Source organism: Podarcis cretensis, assembly GCF_951804945.1.
Source record: "Podarcis cretensis genome assembly, chromosome: 8".
NCBI lineage: Eukaryota > Metazoa > Chordata > Lepidosauria > Squamata > Lacertidae > Podarcis > Podarcis cretensis.
The window spans coordinates 2034538-2061286 of NC_137177.1; the positions used below are offsets into that span (position 1 = coordinate 2034538).

At 48.5% G+C, this 26749-nt stretch overlaps 2 protein-coding genes across 5 annotated transcripts in view; both read right to left on the reverse strand.

Annotated features, from left to right (window-relative positions):
• The window catches only part of SUPT5H (SPT5 homolog, DSIF elongation factor subunit), a 118703-nt gene extending 110019 nt beyond the window's left edge, over positions 1-8684 (reverse strand). For all 3 annotated transcript variants that reach the window (XM_079985308.1, XM_079985307.1, XM_079985306.1), the window contains exon 1: positions 8674-8684. The gene's annotated coding sequence lies outside the window, so the exon portion shown is untranslated. The remainder of the gene's footprint in view (positions 1-8673) is intronic.
• Positions 1-18834, reverse strand: part of LOC307221327 (neuroglobin-like) — a 37337-nt gene extending 18503 nt beyond the window's left edge. The window contains exons 1-2 of one of the 2 annotated variants that reach the window (XM_079985775.1): positions 18414-18834; positions 9687-9966 (exon numbers count right to left, since the gene is read on the reverse strand). In XM_079985775.1, the coding sequence (XP_079841901.1) occupies positions 9687-9910 (224 nt within the window). In that variant the 5' untranslated portion in view covers positions 9911-9966; positions 18414-18834. Of the gene's footprint in view, positions 1-9686; positions 9967-15327; positions 15431-18413 lie in introns of those variants that run through there. The other variant, XM_079985776.1, reaches the window with a different exon arrangement.
• Positions 18835-26749: the final 7915 nt, after the last annotated feature.

Below are 26749 nucleotides of genomic sequence, written 5' to 3' on the forward strand. Positions count from 1 at the left end.
TCTCCCTCCTCTATGTGACATCCTTTTATATATTTGAACATGGCTATCATATCACCCCTTAACCTCCTCTTCTCCAGGCTAAACATGCCCAGCTCCCTTAGCCGTTCTTCATAAGGCATCATTTCCAGGCCTTTGACCATTTTGGTTGCCCTCCTCTGGACACGTTCCAGTTTGTCCGTGTCCTTCTTGAACTGTGGTGCCCAGAACTGGACACAGTACTCCAGGTGAGGTCTGACCAGAGCAGAATACAGTGGCACTATTACTTCCCTTGATCTAGATGCTATACTCCTATTGATGCAGCCCAGAATTGCATTGGCTTTTTTAGCTGCCGCGTCACACTGTTGGCTCATGTCAAGTTTGTGGTCAACCAAGACTCCTAGATCCTGCACTGCTCACTCCCACCCTTCCTTTCTGTCTCCCCTTCGTCCCATTTTTTTATTTTTTTTACAAGAGGGATTGTATCTGACTGGACTGCTCGGCCAGCTCAGAATTCTGCATCAGATTTGGCAACCAGGGGAGCCTCCATTTTTTTCTCCCAATTTCAACCTGATTATAAATGTGTATATAGAGAGTTTAAAATTCTACCCATGTTAAATTGTTTTGTAATGATTTCCCCCTAGGCTTTTAGCTTCTCTTGTTCCTATCTGTAAGCCTTAAGTCCCTGTCAGGGGAAAACACAGTGTGTTAAATAAATAAATAAATAAATAAATAAATAAATAAATAAATAAAAATCAGTGCTTTTTTGTTAAAAAATGTTTAGGGGTTCAGTCATACCTCATGTTATGTTTGGGGTTGAGCATTTTCAGGTTGCGTCCCGCAGTGACCCGGAAGTACCGGAAAGGGTTACTTCTGGGTTTCGCCGCTCGCGCCTGCGCAGACGCACAAAAGGACATCACGCACATGCGCAGAAACGGCAAATCGTGACCTGCGCAGACGCAGGTTACGTTCCTTTCAGGTTGCAAACGGGCCTCCGGAACGGATCCCATTTGCAACCAGCAGTACCACTGTACTCTGATTTTGACTCAAGAAAAATCACGATTTTATACTTCAAATCGGGGGGAATAAATACAGCAAATGGACAAAAGTACGAAGATTCACAAAATGTTTAGGGGTATGCATTTCTTTGGTTTCTGAATGTTGGAAGGTCCAGGGCCAGAGTATTGTTGGCCCAGAAATGGAAGCAAGAAGAATTACCAACGAAAGAAGAGTGGCAGACAAAATTAATGGACTACGCAGAATTAGATAAGACGACAGGAAAGATTTGAAACCTGCGGGACCAGAGAGTTACAGAAGATTGGAATAAATACACGAAGTATTTGAAGAGCAACTGTAATCAACAAATTATGCTAGTAGGACCACAAGAAGTTTTGTAAGGAGGAATATATGAAATATTGCAAAGAAGAAAAAAAGAGAGATACATTAGTTATGATACTTAAATGTAATAGGGAAAGTAAGAAATGTAAACTAAGTGGAAAAGATTGGAAAATTTTCCAGATGTGATTGACGGAAGTAAAAAAAAATTGTACAGTGGTACCTCGGGTTAAGTACTTAATTCGTTCCGGAGGTCCGTACTTAACCTGAGGTAGCACTTTAGCTAATGGGGCCTCCCGCTGCAGTCGCGCGATTTCTGTTCTCATCCTGAAGCAAAGTTCTGAACCCAAGGTACTATTTCTGGGTTAGCGGAGTCTGTAACTTGAAGCGTCTGTAACCTGAAGCGTCTGTAACCCAAGGTACCACTGTATAAGATATAAAAGTATGTTTTATAATTGTTGAAAATGATATGTTAAAAAACTTATATATATATATAAAGGAAGGTCGAAGGCTGATAAAAGTAAGTACCTTTTCAGTGCTCATTTAACTGCGGAACTCACTGCCACCAACTCAGATGGACAAATTCATGGAGGAAAGAAAGGCTACTAGCCTAAGATGACCAGATTTTTTTCCAATGAATCTGGGGACACTTTCCAACTTCAATGGATTTTGTATGGGGACTGATTTGTAAATCCGGGGACTGTCCCCAGGAAACGGGGATGTCTGGTAACCTTATACTAGCCCCAACGGCTCCGCTCTGCCTCTGTGGCCTGAGTCAGCCGAGCTTCTAAATAGCCAGTTGTTGGAAACAGGAGGCGGCGAGAGGGCTCTTGAGTTCGAATCCTGCCGCTGGGTTTTCCAGAACAAGCGTCTGGTTGGCCACTGTGAAAACAGGGGGGCACATTGGTCTGATCCAGCTGATTCTTCTTATGTTCTTATGTGCCCCCCCCCATGGTGAGGTCGGGTCTGGGCCCAGCGGTGCAAATTGGGAGACCCCAACAGCTTCGGAGGAGATGATTGCCTCTCCTGCAGCTTCTGATATTTGCCTAAGAACTTGGCACGCTCGGCTCCGTCGCAAACAAATAAAAAGTTCCTTCCACAAACAAGAGATCAGGGCGATCCCACCCTGTCTGAACGAAGCGGAGGGCAGGTCAAGTTCCAGAACGGGGTGGGTGGGAGAAAAAATATGGGCTGTCTCCAGATCCTCTGCCTGAAATGCCCCTTCTCTCCACTGCCTCTCTCCCTCCCTCTCTCTCACACACAGCCACCTGCAAAACTGCTTTCCCGAAAGCCAATTCGATTTAGACAGACACAAAACAGATCCCTGGAAAAAAAACAAAACGCAATGCTCAGCGCAGGTCAAAAACAAACACACATGCCAAGAACGGCCTCAGGAAGGCCGCACCAGAGTTAAAAGCATGTCCCCAACAAGAACCCTGGAGAAGGCAGTTTGTTAAGGGTGCTGGGAATTATAGTTCTGCGTGATGTAAATGTTACGAGAATTACAAGGTCTAAGATATAGAATAAATGTTCATAAATGTACCAGGCAAACACATACATAAATATAGAAACCACGTGTCTGAAACAGTACAGTGGTACCTCAGGTTACATACGCTTCAGGTTACAGACGCTTCAGGTTACAGACTCCGCTAACACAGAAATAGTGCTTCAGGTTAAGAACTTTGCTTCAGGATGAGAACAGAAATCATGTGGTGGCAGCAGGAGGCCCCATTAGCTAAAGTGGTGCTTCAGGTTAAGAACAGTTTCAGGTTAAGTACGGACCTCCGGAAAGAATTAAGTACTTATCCCGAGGTACCACTGTACAGGAGAAACAGTCCTAAAGCCATTTTGACTCTTTCAGTGACCTCAAATATTCCTCTGCAGTTTGGATGGAAATGGGAAAAGCCTCCGCATTGTCTCTGTGCTCACTAATCCTGTCTTAAGGGCACATTTGTGTATGAATAGGGTGAGCCTGTGTCTTGGACTCAGGAATTACCGTATCACAAAAGAATGCCCAGGTAATGCAATCAGTGACCATTATCAGGTATCCTGGCAGACAGGATTTCTGCTGTAGACCGCCTCCTTCTGTGATGTATGTATGATGTTTTGGGGGGTGGTCTTGGGCTACTAAGGGACGCAGGTGGCGCTGTGGGTTAAAGCCTCAGCGCCTAGGGCTTGCCGATCGAAAGGTCGGCGGTTCGAATCCCTGCGGCGGGGTGCGCTCCCGCTGCTCGGTCCCAGCGCCTGCCAACCTAGCAGTTCGAAAGCACCTCCGGGTCCAAGTAGATAAATAGGGACCGCTTACCAGCGGGAAGGTAAACGGCGTTTCCGTGTGCGGCTCTGGCTCGCCAGAGCAGCGATGTCACGCTGGCCACGTGACCCGGAAGTGTCTCCGGACAGCGCTGGCCCCTGGCCTCTTAAGTGAGATGGGCGCACAACCCCAGAGTCTGTCAAGACTGGCCCGTACGGGCAGGGGTACCTTTACCTTTACCTTGGGCTACAGGGTGGGCAATTTCAAGAGTCTATATAAGGGCTTGTGTACCATTGTTCTGGGTTCCTCCCCTCCCTCCTGCATGGGGTGAGTGGGGACCCTGTTGCAACAGTTGAATAAAGATCAGGCTTACTAGCTGCTTTGCTTCTCAATATTCTCTGGCTGGCCTCTGTTATTTTCTCCTACTGATAGGGAACCTACATAAGGATACTATATATGGGCTCTTGGGTACCCCATAAGGGAAAAGGAGCAGATTTTTTTCTTTTAAGATAAACTACACTTCCCAAAGTTCTTTTTTGGAGGGGTGCTAGAAAAGGCTTGTTTCAGCTCAAAATGCCTTGGTTCCTCTCCTTTTGCTCCCCAACGCTAAGGCGGCCCCACACCCTGCTGCTGCGCGTAAATACCTCTGAGCATGTGTGAAGTGCATTCCCCCATACTACTACTACTACTAAAATTTTATTTATATCCCGCCCTCCCCAGCCGAAGCTGGGCTCAGAGCGGCTAACAGCAATAAAAGTAACACAGCATTCTAAATTCATTCTAAAATCAATTCAAAATCAAATGACAACCACTGGGCCAGAGTTCTACGAGGCTCAGCAAAGGGGGGGGGGGGGGGTCAGACTGTGCCTTGGCCAAAGGCCTTGGTGGAACAGCTCTGTCTTGCAGGCCCTGCAGAAAGATGTCAAGTCCCGCAGGGCCCTAGTGTCTTGGGACAGAGCGTTCCATCAGATCAGGGCCACAGCTGAAAAAGCCCTGGCTCTGGTTGAGGCCAGCCTAACCTCCCTGTGGCCTGGGACCTCCAAGATGTTTTTGTTTGCAGACCGTAAGGTCCTCCATGGGGCATACCAGGAGAGGCGGTCCCGTAGGTACGAGGGTCCTAGGCCGTATAGGGCTTTAAAGGTTAAAACCAGCACCTTAAACCTGACCCTGTACTCCACTGGGAGTCAGTGCAGCTGGTATAGCACTGGGTGAATGTGACCCTGCAGCGAGGACCCCATGAAGAGTCTCGCTGCGGCATTCTACACCCGCTGGAGTTTCTGGGTCAGTTTCAAGGGTAGCCCCACGTAGAGCGAGTTACAATAATCCAGTCTGGAGGTGACTGTCATGTGGATCACAGTGGCTAGGTCAGGGCGAGAGAGGTAAGGAGCCAACTGCTTAGCTTGGCGGAGATGGAAAAATGCCGCCTTTGTTATAGCTGCAATCTGCGCCTCCATGGAGAGGGAGGTATCGAAGATTACACCCAAACTCTTAACGGACGGTGCTGGCACTAATTGCACCCCCGCAAGAGATGGGAGTTGCCCGCCCAATCCCATATCGTCCCAACCCAGCCAAAGGACCTCTGTCTTCGAAGGATTTAACTTCACCCTGCTCCCACGTAACCATCCACCCGCCTGCTTTCTTTGTACATCTAAAACAAAGAAGTTCTTCCTTGAAGGCTGGAGGGCAGGTGGTTCAATTGACCACTGGGCACTTCCTCTTGCAAGAAGTTAAAAACATAATCATCCACACACAGGAAGGCTAAAAGAACAGGTTGAGAAGGAAATCACCTCTCATGGTCTACACGGAGCTGCTCATCTGCAAACTGGATTGCTATCTTTACAGCACACTCACTAAGCCAGCCTCGGAATTCCTGGTTTCAAGGGGTGGGGTGGGGAATACATTGAGACAGAAAGAAAAGGTGTTTCTGCAATGTCAGTATTCAAGCACATGCACCAGAAATGTAGGCTAAATTGGATTAACAAAGTGCAACAAAGCCACTTTAAAAAGAAACACACACAATTCTGTTTTTTTTGCAGTTAGGAAAGTGAGCAGGAAATGCATCAAAAAGCGTTGGATGAACGGATTGCTAATAGAAAGCCATCTGGTGGGAGGGCGTTCCACAGGGTGGGTGCCACCACCGAGAAGGCCCTCTGCCTGGTTCCCTGTAACTTTGCTTCTTGCAGTGATGGAAGGGCCAGAAGGCCCTCGGAGCTGGACCTCAGTGTCCAGGCAGAACAATGAGGGGGGAGACGCTCTTTGGGGTGTACTGGGCCTTTGAGGTCAGCACCAACACTTTGAATTGTACCCGGAAAAGTACTGGGAGCCAATGTATGTCTTTCCGGACCAGTGTTATGTGGTCCCGGCTAAACATCAGGAAGAACGTTCCGGCAATAAGAGCTGTTCAACAGTGGAACGGACTCCCTTGGAAGGTTTTGGGCTCCCCTTCCTTGTTTGTTTTTAAAGAGATCTGTCCTGGATGCTGAGGGCTGGGCTGGATCAGGGCCAGATTTAGGTCTGATGAGGCCCTAAGCTACTGAAGGTAATGGGGCCCTTTCTATGTCCAGCTGTCCTTTGTCAACAACAAATTGTTGCTGTTTTTTGTGTTGAATATATGCTAGATGGTAACTGATGGACCTAATAGGTATCTCAAGCCATTTGCACATGTTGCCGTACAACCAGTCCATGCAGAATGTTGGCAACCTATATATAGAAAGGAGCAAACCAGTGATATTTTAGGGAGCAGGCTAGCAGGCGGGGCCCATGACTTACATCCTAGGAGCCTACACAACACCAAACACGGTTGCTGGATGTAGGTTTTGTTTCATTTGTTTTTTATCTTATACAGTCATATCTCATGTTGCGCTTGCTTCGGGTGGAGCATTTTCAGGTTGCGTCCCGCGACGAGCTGGAAGTACCTGAAAGGGTTACTTTCAGGTTTCGCCGCTCGCGCATGCGCAGATGCTCAAAATGACGTCATGCGCATGCGCAGAAGCAGCGAATCGCGACCTGCGCATGCGCAGGCGCGGGTTGTGTTCTGCTCAGGTTGTGAATGAGGCTCCAGAATTTGCAACCAGAGGTGCCACTGTATTTTGGAAATGTACATCCACTTTGTTTTTTCCTTTAATTTTTTTTGGGGGGCCCCCCAAGAAAGTGGGGCCCTAAGCTAGAGCTTGTTTAGATTATACGTAAATCCGGCACTGGATTTACAGTTCTATGATTCAGCAAAGATGGAGGACGCCTGTGGAGGAGGCATCTCGCCTGAAGGAAACTGACACACACCCGCCCCCCCCCTTGAGCAGTTGCCCATTTTTACTTTGCTTTAAAATCCTAAAGTGAATCGTCCGCTTGCCAGGGAAATGCACAAACAGCAACAACAACAACACCCCCCCCCCAGTGAACATCCAGGCAGGTGGGCTGCTTGCTCTCGCCATTACCTGGGAATCAATATCGAGGTAACCACAAATGCCCCATTTTCTCCTGGAATCAATCCCTTCTAATGCAGAGAGAGAGCACAGGGAAAACAAACTCAAGGAGGTCAATGGCGACTTGCTCTCAACATCTCTGGATCCCTAAGCATGTCAACAAACAAAAGGGAGGTTGTCACGGCGACGGGACTCAGCCCAGCGGCCGAATGCATGTTTGGAAAGGGAGTCACCGAAGGTTTGTTCCGCAATGGCATTGGGAAAGACTTCTGCCTGAAGCCTCGGGAAGCAGCTGCTAGCCAGTGTGGGCAACACTAAACAGCCTCAGTCCAGTATATGTGAAAGAGCATCTCCACCTCCATCGTTCTGCCCGGACACTGAGGTCGAGCTCCGAGGGCCTTCTGGTGGTTCCCTCCCTGCAAGAAGCCAAGTTACAGGGAACCAGGCAGAGGGCCTTCTTGGTGGTGGCACCCGCCTTGTGGAACGCCCTCCCACCAGATGTCAAAGAACAACAACTACCAGACTTTTAGAAGACATCTGAAGGCAGCCCTGTTTAGAGAAGCTTTTAACGCTTGATGTATTACTGTATTTTAATATTTGTTGGAAGCTGCCCAGAGTGGCTGGGGAAACCCAGCCAGATGGGTGGGGTATAAATTATTATTATTGATTATGATTATGATTATGATTATGATTATGATTATGATTATGATTATGATTATGATTATTAGGCTGGGCTAGGGAAAGGCCGCTTCCTAACAGCTCATACCGGTCCAATCCTTGCTGTCAAGGTACCCAAAAAGAGAAGAAGAGCCTGATGGATCATTCAGTCCAGCATCATTCAGATGCCCCTAAGAACCTAGGCATCTGGATAGACTGCTCTTGGGCCTGGAGGTTCCATTAGGAACGCCTGACTCCTGGATCACGCCAAGGGCCCATCTTGTTCTCCCAGGGAACCAGGTGCCCCAATGAGAAACCTCCAAGCGGTACCCACAAGAGCACTATCCCTTCTTGTGGTTTCCAGCAACTGGTATCCAGAAGCACAGCTGCCTTTGGTGGTGATGGCAGAGCAGCGCCATCATGACCAGTTGACATCAGTAGATGGTGGGCACCACTGTTTCCTGCTGGAGGGAGTTCCGTCGTTTAACTACGCAATGCTGGGGTGCAGAATGAATAGGGCCGTGCACCCGATCTGGATGAAGCCCGAATCCTCAACCGAAATCAGGGCGATTTGGGTGGATCCTGGCTTCAGCCGAATCTGGTTGAGACAGCGCCATTGACCTGCCCAGAGCGAGCCGGGGCTCTCAAAACAACACAACAAGACGGAAGAAGTAAAAAATTGAGATCACACATGGGTGAAGGGGAGTGGGGGGTATATGGGAATTTATAATATCACTTATAATATAAATTTTCTAATCGTGTTGTATTTATATACAGCAAAGGGAAGTTTATAGTAATTAGGTATATTTTAATTCAGGTAACTTAGGTTTAAGTTAGAAAATGAATATGGATTCTGAATTTGATGTTTGTAATTCTCTTTGGTTTTGGAATAATAAAGAAATCGGGGGGGGGGAGGTGGGGGAGGTGGGCCGCAGGTCCCCTCCACGAAGAGCAACACAGGGCTCTTTGCAAAAGGGCTTTGAAACAGCCCCACACTGAGCCTTTGGCTGTTCACACACCTCTTTCCCAAGCAGGGGAACAAACTGCAAAGCCAAAGTGAGCAGGATTGAGCCCTCTGCTCACCAGGGTCCAATCCTGCTAGTTGCAGGGGTCTGCTCCAGTGCATTCCCCGCAAGTTCATGAAATAGCAGAACTTTTTTCCTCTCTCTCTCTCTCTCTCTCTTTTTTTTTTTTTTTTTTTGAGAACTTGGCTTGTACCTTATCATATCACAGAATTATAGGATTCCAGACCTGGGGGGGGGGGGGTCCTCCATTTAAGCCCAACACCCTGAAAAGCAAGAATCGCAACTAACGATGAGAGATGGCCACCCAACCCCTGCTTAGAAACCTCCAGTGGAGTCCACTGCCTTCCGAGGAGACCGTCCCGCTGTCAATGGGCTCCTAATGCATCAGCCGCACCTGTGGGATTCCTACGCATCACAAGGATGTTCAGTTCTGACCACTTCAGTTCCAAATGAATCCGGTCTTCAAAGTCTAAAATCCCTGGTAGAGGACAAGGATCCTGAGATCATGTTAAGGGTAGCCAAATTCTGTGCGATTGCCATAAAACTTGGGGAACAAGCTGTGCTATCATAATGATTAAGGCCTTAAATGATAAATTCAGGTTATATTTTCATGACTGCCGGAAGTATTAATTTATATGTTTTTAAACTGTTGCTATACAGTAACACCTCGGGTCACAGCCGCATCAGGTTGTGTTTTTTCGGGGTACGGACCACCGAAACCCGGAAGTACCAGATCGGGTTACTTCCGGGTTTCGGCAATCGCACATGCGCACAAGCGCTAAATCATGCTTTGCGCATGCGCAGAAGCGCTGAATCGCAACCAGCGCGTTCGCAGACACGGGTTGCGAACACTGTATCTGTATTGTCCCTGTTATATCTATTGCAAATTCAAATGTATCTCCATTGTTTTACAACTTCCTTGATAGTGTATGTGAGCTAGTATTGGTCTGTGACCGAAATAATAAATTCGAAAGGAAACCCTCCGTGCCACACACACCCGCACCCACACCCGGCCCTTACCTGATGAAGACTATGACCCCGACCCTTGCAATGTCTTTGTGCAGGATTTTCCAGGACTCTTGGATCAGGGCCTTCTGAGACTCTGAAAGGGAGAGCGGCTCAGGGTTTCCCCCGCACTCAGTCTCCTTGCTCAAGTCCAGCCCGCCTTCCACAAACGACCCTCTCTTTTCCACGTCAAAAGTTGGCTCCGGTGTGACACCTGGTCCAGATAAGGCACACCCCATCTTTCTCCGGGGGGACGGACTCTGGCACCCTGGGTCCTCCTTTCCCTCCACGCCAGCTAAAGCAAACAGAATTTTTTTATTTCAAAGATAGCTGGAGATGGAACAAACAGGCATTAATTGAATCAGCTCTCAGGGGAGAAGGAAGAAGCCCTGCAGTGGTTTCGCGGCACACGTTGTTCCCGTTGAAAATGGTACGCAAGCAGAAAACGGTCCGCCAGGCCCACTTTGTTTCACAGAATTGGAAGGGACCATGAGGGTCATCTAGACCAACCCCTGCAATGCAGGAATCTTTCCCACAACTCTGAGATTAAGAGCTTCATGCTCTGCCCACTGAGCTATCCCACCTAAGCTAGTTTCAACTATATTCCTATCCAGACCTCTCCTTGAAGTGCGGAGGGCAGACTCACCTCACCCCACCCCAGATAACCTTATCACGGCCTTGTGAGGTAGGCCGGCTTGACAGACGGCAGCGACCCAGGACATTCAAGGGCTGGACAGGGATTTGAACCCAGAGCTCAGGTTAAAAACACTCATGCACACACTCAACCAAATGAAAAGGATAGATGTGCGTGGAGGCTGTGAAAGAGGCAACTGCTAGGGATCATTATGAAAGGAACTGAATATAAAACTGCTCTTATCAGAATAAGGCCGTTATGCAAATGTATAGTGCATCTGGAACACTGTGTAGCGTTCTGGTCGCCTTGCCTCAAAATGGATATTGTAGAGTTGGAAAAGGGAACCAAAACGACCCAATTCCCTGTGAGAAAAGGTTGCTGTGTTTGGAACTTAGAATAGGGTTGCCAGACATCCCCGGTTCCCAGGGACAGTCACCAGATTTGCAAATCCGTCCCCGGACAAATTCCGTCCCCGGAATGTCCCCCGATTGCAAATCTGTCCCCGGGAAATGTGGCAGCGGCAGCCTCAGCAACCCAGAGCCAGCCTGGTAGCACAGTGGGCTCTGGCTGGCTTCAGGACCCGTTCACTGCCCGCTGCCATGGCACCCACCATTTTTCCTGCACCACGACAGCAAGCAGCTCCTGAAGCCAGCCAGAGCCAACTGCGCTACCAGGCTAGCCCTTCCTGGGCAATGGCCGCCCGCCCGTGACTCCTGAGCCTCCCCTGATCTGTCAAAACAAAGGGGGAAGGGGGCAAGAGATTGGGGGAGGCTTGGGAGTCACGGGTGTGGGGCACGCCGTTGCCCACTCTCTGCACATTTACGTTTCACAGGGTGCGAAAGAAGGGCTTTGCACCTTTATACAATAGGCATGAGTGCTTGGGCCCAGGGTCCTTTGTCTCGCCATCCCTACTACTGACTCCTTGTTGCTAAAGGTAAAGGTAAAGGTACCCCTGCCCGTACGGGCCAGTCTTGACAGACTCTGGGGTTGTGCGCCCATCTCACTTAAGAGGCCAGGGGCCAGCGCTGTCCGGAGACACTTCCGGGTCACGTGGCCAGCGTGACATCGCTGCTCTGGCGAGCCAGAGCCGCACACGGAAACGCCGTTTACCTTCCCGCTGGTAAGCGGTCCCTATTTATCTACTTGCACCCGGAGGTGCTTTCGAACTGCTAGGTTGGCAGGCGCTGGGACCGAGCAGCGGGAGCGCACCCCACCGCAGGGATTCGAACCGCCGACCTTTCGATCGGCAAGTCCTAGGCGCTGAGGCTTTAACCCACAGCGCCACCTGCGTCCCCTCCTTGTTGCTACTCAGCTTCAAAAAAGAAAAAAGAAAAAAAAAGTGTCCCTGGATTCATTGAAAAAAATCTGGTAACCATAACGTAGAATCAGAGTTGAGACCCTAAGGGTCATCTAGACCAACCCGCTGCAGGAGTCTCAACTCAAGCATCCATGACAGATGGCCATCCGATATCTGCTTCAAAACCGAGGAAGGAGAGGCCACCAACTGCGGGAGGCAGTGGAAGACAGGAGTGCCTGGCATGCTCTGGTCCAGGGGGTCACAAAGAGGCGGACACGACTAAAGAACAACAACATGTTTTTATACTGTATTTTAATCTGCTTTTATAATTAAGTGTTTTATTTTTATTTTTTAACGATATTTATTAAATTTTTTCAACAAGAAAAAAGGTTACAGAAATAGTAAAAAAAGAATACAAAAAATACAAAACCAGAAAAGAAAAAATAATAAAGAAAAATAAAAACCGTTAAAAATAGATCCCTCTTTCTCTTATCTTACCACTCATTTACTTATTTTCATGACTTCCTCACACCTCCCTTTTTTGTATTCCATTTAATAATTAGTTCAGCAAATCCGTACCCTCTTTGTTTACCCTTAATTTCTTATCTTCACATATTATAACTTCAAATTTTCATCTAGTTTCAATCCATTTTTACATATTCCTTTTGCCTTATTGCTAAAACCGCTTCCTTTCATTCCAACATCATTAACATTCAATAATTTTGCAGTGTTTCTGTAAATAGTCTTTAAATTTCTTCCAGTCTTCTTCCACCGACTCTTCTCCCTGGTCTCGGATTCTGCCCGTCATTTCCGCCAATTCCATATAGTCCATTACCTTCATCTGCCATTCTTCCAAGGTGGGTAAATCTTGTGTCTTCCTATAATTAAGTGTTTTAAAGTGTTTTAAATTTGTTGTTAGCCACCCTGAGCCCGGTTTTTGAACTGGGAAAGGGCGGGGTATAAAAAAAAAAAAAAATAATAATAATAATAATAATAATAATAATAATGTGCATATTTTAAATTGGTTTCTCTTCTCATTGTAGGCAGCCCTCAGGTTGTACACAGAGCGGCGTGGGAATGCCTAAACTCAGTAAACGCAGGGTGCATGTTGCAATTAAAAGTGTTCCTTGCACTTCGACAAAGAGCTTGAGGTTTTTCAGTGGGGGGCAGGTGGTGGATGGGAAGCGGTTGGCGCCAGCGGGGGGGGGGGACTTCTTGCCTCCCACCCACCGGCTCTGCTGGTACACATGGCCACTTGGGAGCTGCTGCCAAGCTGCAAATGGAAGCCTCTGAGCTGCTGGAGGAGATCCATGGAGAGGCGCCGGCAAACCAGAGTGTTCGGCTGAAGCCGTGCCAGTTCCCACCCGGAGAAGTACGAGGGTGGGTGGGAGAGACCGGGGAATCTCTGAGGACCCAAAGGGAGCATGGAGATGGAGATGGGAATGGGGGAAAGGAAACCCCAAAGCTAGCAAGGAGCATCTCAGGCCCCGAGTTTATGGGGCACAACCTTAGGGCAGACTTTGGCGATGTTAGAAGGTGGGCCCTGGAGTTGTTGTTTAGTCGTTTAGTCATGTCTGACTCCTCGTGACCCCCTGGACTAGAGCACGCCAGGCACTCCTGTCTTCCACTTCCTCCCGCAGTTTGGTCAAACTCACGCTGGTATCAGAAGGTCGGCGGTTCGAATCTCCGTGACGGGCTGAGCTCCTGTTGCTTGGTCCCTGCTCCTGCCAACCTAGCAGTTCGAAAGCACATAAAAGTGCAAGTAGATAAATAGGTGCCGCTCCGGTGGGAAGGTAAACGGCATTTCCATGCACTGCTCTGGTTCGCCAGAAGCGGCTTCGTCATGCTGGCCACATGACCCGGAGGCTGTACGCCGGCTCCCTTGGCCAGTAAAGTGAGATGAGCGCCGCAACCCCAGAGTCGTCCGTGACTGGACTTAATGGTCAGGGGTCCCTTTACCTTTACCTTTAGGTAGGAGATAAAGGAGGAAATGTAGACACGCAACCAGAGATCTCTAATATAATCACTTTTTTCAAATGGTCCGGGGGTTTTATTTTAACTAACAGATTAATCAACTCAGTTTTTTTGTTGATTAACAACCAGTCGAAGCCAGGAAGGGAGCAGTCTTTTGTTTCTGGTGTGTTGGTGTGTTAATGTAAGGAATAGTGAAAGAGAAATATTCTCAAAGAATGGATACCTTTTGTTGATGATGATGATGATTAACAACCAGGACCGTTTATTAACCGGAGGGGTGGGGGCTTCGGTCCAGCTCGTTTACATCCCGGGCTCGGCGCTGCACTTAAGTAAGAGGCTCCCGGATCGCAGCCTAGGCGCCCTCCCGCGCCCTCTAAGCGCCCCTTACCTGTCCCCGTCCGGGGAAGTCCGCAAGACAGGAGGCCCAGCAACCAGATCAGGTGGCTCTCCAGCTGTGCCATCCTCGCTCGGCTCCGGGATCGCACCGGGCGCTTCCCTGCTCCGCTGGCAGACTCCGCAGGGAGGCGGCAGGCAGCGAGGTGGCCAGAGAGGGGCGGGAGAGACACGCCTTGCGCCCGCCCCGATTGCGCCCGCCAGGTGCCCAGGCAGCCCCGGAGGGAGGGGACGCGCAGGGGCATCCCTGAGCCGGACGCAGCGCGCTCGGATGGGCGGCTGAGAGGAGGGGAGCCGGGAAGGGTGCGCGCCCCGACTCTCCTTCCCTGACACTCAGCCTGTGGCGCTCTCCAAAATCTGGCGCCCCTGCGCCCCTAATCTCTGCAGGCAAGACGCCCCTGTATCCTAGCTGTCAACCTTTCCCTTTTCTTGCGAGGAATCCTATTCGGAATATTTTTTTTTTTTAAATAAATTTTTATTAATTTTCCAATTTTTAACAAACACAACAAAAACAACATAGAAACAAACACACAAGTTCATAATTTCTTAACCTTATTTCCATAAGCCACTTTTCTCGGACTTCCCCATACCTTCCCCTTTTTGCATCCTTTTATTTTTAACAATTATTCAACAACCCTTTTAGCCAATTAAATATAAATTCATTCTCCCTTTTAATTTCACCCTAAATCAAACAAAATTTACCGCTGTAATTCTACATCTTCCTCTCCCTTAGCATTTTAGCACTCCTCAATTTTGTAATAGCTCTTAAGATATATTTTAAACTTCTTCCAGTCTTCTTCCACAGTCTCTTTCTCTTGGTCGCGGATTCTGCCGGTCATTTCTGCCAGTCCCATAAAGTCAATCACTTTCGCCTGCCATTCCTCCAGCGTGGGTAGCTCTTGTGTCTTCCAATACTTTGCTATTGTGTCTTCCAATACTTCCAATCCTATTCGGAATAAGGGAATTTCCCTTTTAAAAAAAGGGAAAATTTGACAGCTATGCCCTGTGTAGCAGCAACAACAATATTTAATCAAGCAAAGGAACCTATAGCGAGGCTTTTCTGGGTTATTAGAAAGTAACCGATTCATCAGTTAAGAAAGCCAAGGATCAAATTCCTTAATTGGCAAGGTTCTCAACCTGTGGGTCCCCAGATGTTGTTGAACTACAACTCCCATCACCCCTAGCTAGCAAGGCCAGAGCTCAGGGATGGTGGGAGTTGTAGTCCAACAACATCTGGGGACCCACACGTTGACCAGGTCTGTAGATCTGTAGAGTTGGAAGGGACCTCCAGAGTCATCTAGTTCACCCCCCCCCCCCGCTATGCAGGAAGACGCACCTGTCCCATCTGGGGCTCGAACCTGCAATGTTGGTATTCTCAGCACCACTCCAGGATCCTGCCGCCACCCAGAAGGCTCTTCTGGGAAACCCACAAGCAGGATGCCAGCACAATTAGCAACTCTACCTTCCTGCAGTTTCCAGAAGCTGGGATTCAGAAGCACGGCTGCCTCGACTGTGAAATCGGAACACAGCCATCGTGGCTAGCAGCCATCAATTGTTGTTGTTGTTGTTTAGTCGTTTAGTCGTGTCCGCCTCTTCGTGACCCCCTGGACCAGAGCACGCCGGGCCCTCCTGTCTTCCACTGCCTCCCGCAGTTTGGTCAGACTCATGCTGGTAGATTCGAGAACACTGTCCCACCATCTTGTCCTCTGTCGTCCCCTTCTCCTTGTGCCCTCCATCTTTCCCAACATCAGGGTCTTTTCCAGGGAGTCTTCTCTTCTCATGAGGTGTCCAAAGTCTTGGAGCCTCAGCTTCAGGATCTGTCCTTCCAGTGAGCAGTCAGGGCTGATTTCCTTCAGAATGGAGAGGTTGGATCTTCTTGCAGTCCATGGAACTCTCAAGAGTCTCCTCCAGCACCATAATTCAAAAGCATCCATTCTTCGGCGATCAGCCTTCTTTGTGGTCCAGCTCTCACTTCCATACATCACGACTGGGAAAACCATAGCTTGAACTATACGGACCTTTGTTGGCAAGGTGATGTCTCTGTGACCATCAATAGCCTCCATGAACTGGTCCACTCTTCCTTCAAAGTCCTACAAGCTGTTGGATATCACTGTTTCTAGTGGGAGGGAGTTCCATAGTTTAACTCTCTGCCCTAAATCTCCCAAGGTTGAGCATTTTCAGACGTCCACTTCCAAGCCACATCAGGGAGACAAGGGGGCAAGGATGGGGCTGAGAGGTGGGTCTTGGGGACTGGGTGAACCCTGGAGCAGCACCCAGGCTGAAGTGCTCCAGGGGAGGTTTTGCTGAACTGCCAGGAGGGCTAATAATAATATAATATTTTTTTTTATACCCTGCCCTTCCCGGTTCAGAAAACTGGGCTCAGGGCGGCTAACAACAAATTTAAAACACTTAATTGATGCAACAAAAAACAGCATAAAATACAGTATCAATAACAATAAATTCAGAATTCAAAAATCAATTTAAGGGGGAAATCCACCCAACAAACATTATATGAGCACCAGGGCTAGCTGGGTAAGTTAGTCCTATTTGGGCCAGCGAGGAGACCAGGGGAGAATTAGCTGTGGGATCCCTGAGTGGGTAATTTTCATAAAAAGGGGAGGGGGAGGGAAGGAAGGGAAATAAATAAGAACTGGAGGAGAGATCAGCCTCCGATCCACCCAGCGGCACAGAAAACAAACTCAGACTGAGGTTGCAATCCTGTGCACACTTACTTGGGAGCAAGCCCCACCAAACTACCGTATTTTTCGCTCTATAAGACACACCAGACCACAAGACGCACCTAGTTTTTGGAGGAGGAAAACAAGAAAAAAAATATTCTGAATCTCAGAAGCCAGAACAGCAAGAGGGATCGCTACGCAGTGAAAGCAGCAATCCCTCTTGCTGTTCTGGCTTCTGGGATAGCTGCGCAGCCTGCATTCGCTCCATAAGATGCACACACATTTCCCCTTACTTTTTAGGAGGGAAAAGGTGAGTCTTATAGAGCAAAAAATACAGTAAATGAATTTGTTTCTGGGTAGACGCACATAGGATTGTGCTGTGATGCAAGAAAGGTCAAGCTAGAATAAAATTCACAAGCAAAGGAAGATTCACTTTGCTTCCCACCCCTGTCAACACTCTGCTGGAGCACAGAGACTTTTGGGGCGTGTGTGTTTATCTCCAACTCCTCGAAAGATTCCATCAACCGCGTCTCCAAAAATTTTCACACATCACTTGGGAAGACAGGCGAACTAATGCCAGTGGACTGGAAGAAGCAAAGATCACCAGTGTCAAAGCAATGATTCTTCAACATCAACTTCATTGGACTGGTTGTGCGGGTGCCTGATGATCGTCTTCCAAAGCAACTACTCTATTCCAAACTTAAGAATGGAAAGCGTAATGCTGGTGGTCAACAAAAGAGGTTTAAAGACTGTCTCAAGGCAAATCTTTAAAAATGTAGTATAAACACTGACAACTGGGAAACACTGGCCTGCGAGCGCTCCAGTTGGAGAACAGCCTTTACCAAAGGTGTCCTGGGCTTTGAAGACACTCGAACTCAGGACAAAAGGGAGAAACATGCCAAGAGGAAGACACGCTTGGCAAATCCACACCGTGATCAACTCCCACCTGGAAACCAATGTCCCCACTGTGGAAGGATGTGTGGATCCAGAATTGGCCTCCACAGTCACTTACGGACTCACTGTTCAAACCGTGTTCATGGAAGACAATTCTACTCGGCTATTTGCCCAATAGACCACTATTTATATCGGTGATGGCAGAGAAAGTGTTACCATCTTAGAACAGCAAGAGAGGCAGTGTGCTGTAATGGTTAGAGTGTCACAGAGAACCAGGGAACCTGGGAACCAGGGTTCAAACCCCCCCCCAGCCATGAAGCTTGGGCCAGTGACTGCCTCTCAGCCTGACCTACCTCTCAGGGTTGTTGTGTTAGCATAAAATGGGGAGAACCACCATTTATGCCCCCTTAACCTCCTTGGAGAAAAGGGTGCATTAATGCAACAAAACTTCCACAAATATTGCAGGTTGCGGGGTGGGGGGGGTGCGGGGATCTCATTCCCTAGCAATGCAACAGACCGAAAAGCGCCCACTGTCCACATTTAGTTTGCAAGCTCTCTGGGGCAGTCACCTGTTCCCTGCTTCGTGTGTGCGTGGGGGGGGGGGGCGCGCTATGTGGGCTTATTTCCTCGTGCCTATCTATGAAATTAATGCAATGTTAGAACTGCAGCCAGCGGGGCAGGGGGAGAGATCTCATTCCCTGGCAACGAAACAGACCCCAGAATGCCCACTGTCCACAGTTAAGTTTGCAAGTTCTCTGGCGCAGATACTTATTTTCGCCTCGGTTTGGGGTTGCAGCCAGCACTGGGGAAGAAGGAGGGCAAAAACTCTCATTTCCTCAGCCTTGATAAAAGACCAAAAAGTGCCCACTTACCCGCGCAGGTTCTTCTCCGCAAGGGCTGGGGGAAAAAAACACCCGGTTCAGCAACTCCAGGAGGAAATTCCAGAGTGGAGAAAAGCAAAAAACTGTCTTTGGAAGGAAATTCCCTCCTGCGCTGCTGTGATTCTTGCTCACACTCTTTCCTCTCCTCTCCAGCAGGTGAATCCCATATGCAGTTTGCAGATCAAGCACCCAAGGGCAGCCTCAGGATCTTAGAGCCTGCCTCGTTCAGACCCGCGCGCCCTCCTTCCTCTCCCGAGACAGCAGAGCAACGCCAGCATCATCACTTAGCTCTCCTGCCGCTGCTCTATTTAAATACAAATAGATCATTCTCCCTTTCATCTCCACCTGAAGCAATGAAAGCAGAGGTTCAATTAAGGCGCAGAAGAGATGGAGGGGGGAATGTTTGCCGGCGCCCATCTGGGAACAACAAGCGCTTTGGAGAGGATTTCTCCCTCCCTCCTGGGGAATAGGGGCTGGCAGGCAGGAGGGCTGGGCGCCAGGAATGGGAGAAAGGAAGGAAAAGGAGCGTTGCATTTTGGCACCCGGGTGGGCTGCATTTCCAGCACCCCACGCCCTGTGCTGAGCATTTGCCAGTGCCGGATTTATGTACAGTGGTACCTCGGGTTACAAACGCTTCAGGTTACAGACTCCGCTAACCCAGAAATAGTACCTCGGATTAAGAGAAGAAGAAGAAGATTTTGGATTTGATATCCCGCTTTATCACTACCCGAAGGAGTCTTCAAGCGGCTAACATTCTCCTTTCCCTTCCTCCCCCACAACAAACACTCTGTGAGGTGAGTGGGGCTGAGAGACTTCAGAGAAGTATGACTGGCCCAAGGTCACCCAGCAGCTGCATGTGGGGGAGCGGAGATGAGAACCCGGTTCACCAGATTACGAGGCTACCGCTCTTAACCACTACACCACACTGAACTTTGCTTCAGGATGAGAACAGAAATTGTGCTTCGGTGGCGCAGCAGCAGCAGGAGGCCCCATTAGCTAAAGTGGTGCTTCAGGTTAAGAACAGTTTCAGGTTAGGAATGGACCTCCAGAACGAATTCAGTTCTTAACCTGAGGTACCACTGTATAAGCTAAACAAGCTACAGTTTAGGACCGAGCAACAGGAGCTCATCCCATCATTGCGGGGATTCGAACCACCGACCTTCTGATCAGCAATCCCAAGAGGCTCAGTGGTTTCAACCACAGTGCCACCCTAACCTCCCACCCTACCGGGTGCCAATGTTACCTACAACCTCACAGGGCTGTACAGTTGGAGTGAGACCAGGGCCGGATTTAGGTTTGATGCGGCCCTCAGCTCCTGAAGGTAATGGGGCCCTTTCTATGTCCAGCTGTCCTTTGCCAACAACAAATGGTCACTGTTTTTTGTGCTGAATATATGCTAGATGGTAATTAATGGACCTCATAGGTATCTCAAGCCATTTGCACATAACAAACTATGTATTTTATCAAAGTAATTGTTGAACTGAAATACAAGAAGTTGTATATCTTATATTTTGGAAATGTACATCCAGGTTTTTTTTTTTTTCATTTAAATTTTTTTGGAGCCCCCCAAGAGACTGGGGCCCTAAGCTATAGCTTCTTTAGCTTATACGTAAATCCGGCACTGGGTGTGGGTGAGATGTCATGTAGACCTTGTACCCAGGGCCGTTTTTCAAAATTAAAAATACCCCTCACCTGAAGCTTGTCTCATCAGGGGAATCGCTTGATCTGAGAAGCTGCTGAATTGCAACTTATTACCAAACTTAAAACCATGGAGAGACCTGGTCTGAACAAAGACATTGGATTCTTATCTCATTATACATGACAAAGCCATTTTTCACCTTCTCACCCCTTGCTTTTTCCTGTAAGACCTATTGCAGTCGTTAAGAGTCGTCAACAGGCTCATCACAGCTATCTGCCAATCACCCAATCCCACCACCCTTCTGAGTAACACCCCTCCCCACCTTCTCACTATATAGAAGGGTCTGGTGACTTCTGTTTCAGTGTATCTGAAGAAGTGTGCATGCACACGAAAGCTCATACCAAGAACTAACTTAGTTGGTCTTTAAGGTGCTACTGGAAGGAATTTTTTTTTATTTTTTTTGACTATGGCAGACCAACACGGCTACCTGTCTGTAACTTGATCTGAGTGGTTCCACAGGGCAAACAGAAACTCGGGCTGGAAGGATATGCATCCTAATTTTATTTCATTTATTTAATTGCAAGCATTTATAAACTGCTGAGTGCTTTTTAAAGCATCTAAGCAGCGTACAATATTTTTTAAAAAACATTTAAAACAAAAATGTAGCCTGTAACCCATAAAATAACAGCATTGAAACGTGTGAACCCAAACCAAACAGAATTTGCAAGAACTCCATCTTTTAGTGTGGCAGCCCCTACCCTTTGGAACTCCCTGCCAATAGACACTAGGCCTTCACCGTACTATTTTGTTGCCTGCTAAAGTCCCCACACCTCAGAAAGAAGGCATCCGTGTGTTATTGGTGGGGTGTATGGCAATATTCTTTTTCTTTGATATATCGAAAAAAAGTGAAACCGCATGCCAATAAATTCATTGCCGTCTGATTGACATTCCGAGGCTCTGGTCGGTTTTCCCATGAGCCTGACAGACCACAAAGGATTTCCAAGTGTTTTCCAGCTGCAAGCTCTCCTTTGGCCGCAACCAATAAAAGAGTTATAAGATATTTGTGGTGCAAATCTTCTAAGGATGGATCTGTCAGTTTCTCATTTCTTCCCGTCTTAAATTCAGCTCCCCCCATTTTGCAGTGATTTGAGTTTTATTTATTTTGGTGTTATATATATACAGTATATATATATATATATATATATATATATATATATATATATACACACACACACCAAAATGCTGATACATTTTCACTGGGACATTTTGATGTGAACTTCTAAGAAGCACACATTTTTTATATGCAGCTTTGACTAATATTCTGGGAGCAATTATTCTCGCCAATATAAATATTCATCTTTATCAGGGGTGAGCAAACTTTTTCAGCAGGGGGCCGGTCCGCTGTCTCTCAGACCTTGTGGGGGGCCAGACTATATTTTTTTGGGGGGGGGGATGAATGAATTCATATGCCCCACAAATAACCCAGAGATGCATTTTAAATAAAAGGACACATTCTACTCATGTAAAAACACGCTGATTCCCGGACCGTCCGTGGGCCGGATTGAGAAGGTGATTGGGCCGGATCTAGACCCTGGGCCTTAGTTTACCTATCCATGATCTTTATGTATGCTTTCCTTAACTGATGGATTTTTGGAAGCGTCGTTTGGCTGGCGAACAGCAGTGCAAAATTCGGAGAAACAGCAAATTCGGAGGAAAACTGCGTTTCAATCTCCACCTTGTTCCGGAAAGTTTGGGAAAGCTTGCATTTAAATGCAGACTGGCTCGAATTTGTCCCCCACCCCTACGTCCGCAGAGGTCCTTTCTGTCTGCACTTGCAAAAGGATTCCGGGTGCTTTGGGTTATTTTGTGTGTGTGTGTGGTGGATCAGGAAAGGAGGGGCTGCAATGGAGATCATGTTCCATGCTCAGCCAAGCACAATGTTCTGGCTTCTGTCTAATTATCAAAATGTTCTCCAAGTTTGCAGCGTCATTTAATACGGAGCAGGGGGAACCTCCACCCTCTTTGTCCAGCACTTTGATACACGACTGCAAGCTCTCTCAAGCCTGATCTCTTTCCCCAACGGAGCAATTCATGGAATCATGTTTCCCATCCGGCCAGCCGTTTTGCACAAATCTGAGCAGGAAACACTCAGAATGATAAAGGGAATTTTGGCAGGATGGTCGTTTTAAAACGCTGCCTTCTTACCCAGCCATGACAGGTTGACCTTGAAACACCTTCGCAGGCCCTGCTGAACCACGGTTCAGAAGGGGGAGTGAAGTTCAGTTTTTAAAGAGCCTTTTGGGGGGGTGGGGGAGGGGACAGGTGAGCGATTTGTGACAAATTCAAATTTTGCTTATGTTGGAGAGCAGTGTTTGTGTGCAGACACGAAGCACTTTGGGTTTTCTGTAACTTACCGTATTTTCCCGTGTATAACACGCCCCCGTGTATAAGACGCCCCTTCTTTTTTGGGACTCCAAATTGAGAAAATGGGGGGATATTGCCCAGACTTGTTGAGCTTTTTTTTTTGGGGGGGGGGCAGTTGCTGAAAATCGCTCACCCGCAGGACTGCAACAGACAATCGCGCGTGCAACAACAAAGCCGCAAATCCAATGCACAATCGCTGATAGCAAGCGCCAATCGCCCGCCCGTGCCACGGCCCCACCCCTATGGGCAGTTCATCCTGCCCCTATGGGGGGGGGTCTGCACCAGGTGCTGGAGAGAATTGCTCTGCCACTGGCTGGACTAGATAGGGCCTCTGGCCTGATCCAGCAGGCTTTTTATTGTGCATGTGTTTTTATAAATTTAATTGAATTTTCCAGTTTTACACATTTCCCTATAAACATTACGTGGAACTCCCCCCCCCCCCAGCCCCTTCCATGGTGTTCTATCTATGCTGTCGTTTAAATGCTGCATATATATATTGAAATTCTTAATCTCTAGGTTTAATCATCCTAAGTATTCGTCTCAATATTTCGGAGCTGTTCATATTTCAAATCATGCTCACGTTTTCATAATACTGTTGTTGTTGTTGTTTAGTCATTTAGTTGTGTCCGCCTCTTTGTGACCCCCTGGACCAGAGCACGCCAGGCCCTCCTGTCTTCCACTGCCCCCCGCAGTTTGGTCAGACTCATGCTGGTAGCTTCCAGAACACTGTCCCACCATCTCGTCCTCTGTCGTCCCCTTCTCCTTGGGCCCTCCATCTTTCCCAACATCAGGGTCTTTTCCAGGGAGTCTTCTCTTCTCATGAGGTGGCCAAAGTCTTGGAGCCTCAGCTTCAGGATCTGTCCTTCCAGTGAGCACTCAGGGCTGATTTCCTTCAGAATGGAGAGGTTTGGTCTTCTTGCAGTCCATGGGACTCTCAAGAGTCTCCTCCAGCACCAGAATTCATAAAATATTCTACGAGATACTTCCATTTGGCTTTTTGTTCGTTAATCAGTTTGTTCTGGTTCTTAAGCAGAAAGTCCTCTGGGATTCGCTTGTAAAGGATGCCTGATGCTGTTGTCATGGCATTTTTGTGGGCACAAGGGCTCTGCCTTCCGGCTCAGCCCCCCTCTCTCTTCCTTATGCAACAGATGGACTAATGGCCCCTTCTCCCAGGTAGCACAGGAATGCAGGAACTGGTACCCAGAGAGGCAGCTTCGCCTACGGCAACAGAATCGCCCAGGACTTGTGTTCCAGGAAGCTACTGAGAGCTTTTGCTTGAGGATGGAAGTTTATAAATTGACACGTGGCAGGAAAAGAGCAGATACAGAAACGCCCCCCCCCCGCCCTTCTCAGAACACCAGAATTCGTGGACATCCAACGAAAATGAACGTTTGGAAGATTCAGGACAGAGAAAATAAAGTCCTGCTTCATGCAGCACACAGTTAAACTGTGGGAAGTCCCTGTGGGTTGTAATGCACTGGGAGCAGTCAAATACAACATTCCTTGTTTTCCTAAAGTGGACATGAAAGGGGAAGTTTGGTCCAGCCAGTCAAAGCTTCCTGTTCCTCCTGGCTGGAGCATCCATCCTTCTGCATGGGACTAGTGGGTGTGGGTGAATTTACCTGTCTGTGATGGCCTGGGATTCGGACTCGGAGGCTGAACCTGAGGGATCCCAGCCTGCACAGGAGTCCCCGCCTCCAGAACCAGCTGAGCCAGGGCTGGGGCTTGAGCCTGAAGGGTCCTCACCTGTGCTGGATCCTCAGGTGCAGGCACCAGCTGAGTCGGCTCTGGCTCCGGAGGTGATGGAGGACCCATTGCCTGCAGGTCCTCCACTCTCAGCCCCGTCAGAGGAAGGTGAGGTGGCCTCTGGGTCCGGTAACCCTCCAGCCTCTCCTGAGCTGCAGAGGCTCAGGGCAGAGAGGCGGAGGGAACTAAGTTCCCGCAGGAGGAGTGCTCGCCTCCAGGCCAGGAGAGGCGAGTCACCAGAGGATTGGGGCAGATAAAAGCCAGCCAGAGGATTGGGGCAGATAAAAGCCAGCCAGTCCCAAGTTGCGGGAGCAACATTGTTGGTTGCTAGTTCCTGCCCAAACCCTGTCCTGCTTTCCTGCCAGAGCTCCTGACCTGCCCTGGCTCTCTGCTTGCAAGCCTGTTCCTCCTTGCCCTGCACCCTGATTCAGCTACTACGGACTGCCTCCACGTTGCACCTTAGACCACGGACCGGACTTGGACCTCGCCTCTCAGGTAACCCATGGGCCCTGTACACTGTCCAGGTAAAAGGACGAGTCACGCAGCACTCTCTCTCTTTTACTTCCTTCTTCATTTGACCAGCTTCTAGCTAGGACTGCCCTGCTGGCTCCCAGCTAGCAGAAGCATTGGGATTATCCCCCCATATGGAGTAGATCCACATGTACATATTGGTAACTAAGTCTGCCTCCAGGAATCCAACTGTGAACTGATGTGAGTAAACTTCTTTTATAGACTTTGAATAAGAGGGATTAGAGGGAACTTTGGGACGCGGGTGGCACTGTGGTCTAAACCACAGAGCCTAGGACTTGCCGATCAGAAGGTCGGCAGTTCGAATCCCCGTTGCTCGGTCCCTGCTCCTGCCAACCTAGCAGTTCGAAAGCACGTCAAAGTGCAAGTAGATAAATAGGTACCACTCTGGCGGGAAGGTAAACGGCGTTTCTGTGCGTTGCTTTGGTTTGCCAGAAGCGGCTTAGTCATGCTGGCCACATGACCCAGAAGCTGTCTGCGGACAAACACTGGCTCCCTTGGCCTATAGAGCGAGAGGAGCGCGCAACCCCAGAGTTGTCCATGACTGGACTAACAGTAAGGGGTCCCTTTACATTTTTAAGGGAACTTACCAGGAACTTACAATTCAATCTGAGACAGACTTAACTGTACAATAATGAGAGGCTTACACGAGCCTGCAACCAGCTATCTGCTGTGCATGCAAGAAAGGGGAATATAACTCTGCTACATGAAGGAACTTGCTAGTACAAGTCAGGAAGGATATTAATAAACAATATATCCTCTCCTGACACCCTGAACATGATGCCTTTGAAAGAGGATCCACAGAGTGCGGCTGCCATCATGCCTCAAAGTTCACCTGCAGACACCCAAACCACATCCCAGCACACTCCCCCCTTCTCTACTCTCACATTCTCTCTCATTAAAAGCTTCCCTAAACAGGGCTGCCTTCAGATGTCTTCTAAATGTCAGGTAGTTGTTTATTTCCTTGACATCTGGTGGGAGGGCGTTCCACAGGGCGGGCGCCACCACCGAGAAAGCCCTCTGCCTGGTTCTCCATAACCTCACTTCTCGTAGTAAGGGAACTGCCAGAAGGCCCTCGGAGCTGGACCTCAGTGTCGGGCAGAACGATGGGGGTGGAGACGCTCCTTCAGGTATACTGGGCCTTTGAGGCTGTTTAGGGCTTTCAAGGTCAGCACCAACCCTTTGAATTGTGCTCAGAAACATCCTGGGAGTCAATGAAGGTCTTTCAAGACCGGTGTTACGTGGTCCCGGCAGCGGATCCCAGTCACCAGTCTAGCTGCCGCATTCTGGATTAGTTGTAGTTTCTGGGTCACCTTCAAAGGTAGCCCCATGTAATGTTCTTCTGTAGGAGATGGGTCATCGTGGAAGAGAAATCTCCCCCTTGGTTCCCTATGCACCTTCCCTGGGGGAAAAGGCATCTGCAGCAGGAGTGTTGTGAGGGGGAACTGGGCAAATGCACAAAGGATAAAGGTACCAGTGGCTTTGACATATAAAATGTTACCTGGCTCAGGACCTCATTCCTCAAGGACTGCCTCTCCTCATACAAAGTGACCCACACCTTGCGATTATCGCCTGAGACCACCTTCATGTGCCTCCCCCATGAGAGGTCCAGATGGTGGCAACACAAGAACGGGGCCTTCTCTGTGGTGGCTCCCCATTTATGGAACGCTCTCCTTAGGGAGGCTCACATGGCACCTTCATTACATGTCTTTTTCTTTTTAAACCAAAATGGTCAAAGGCCTGGAAACGATGCCTTATGAGGAACGGCTAAGGGAGCTGGGCATGTTTAGCCTGGAGAAGAGGAGGTTAAGGGGTGAGATGATAGCCATGTTCAAGTATATAAAAGGATGTCACATAGAGGAGGGAGAAAGGTTGTTTTCTGCTGCTCCAGAGAAGCGGACACGGAGCAATGGCTCCAAACTACAAGAAAGGAGATTCCACCTAAACATTAGGAAGAACTTCCTGACAGTAAGAGCTGTTTGACAGTGGA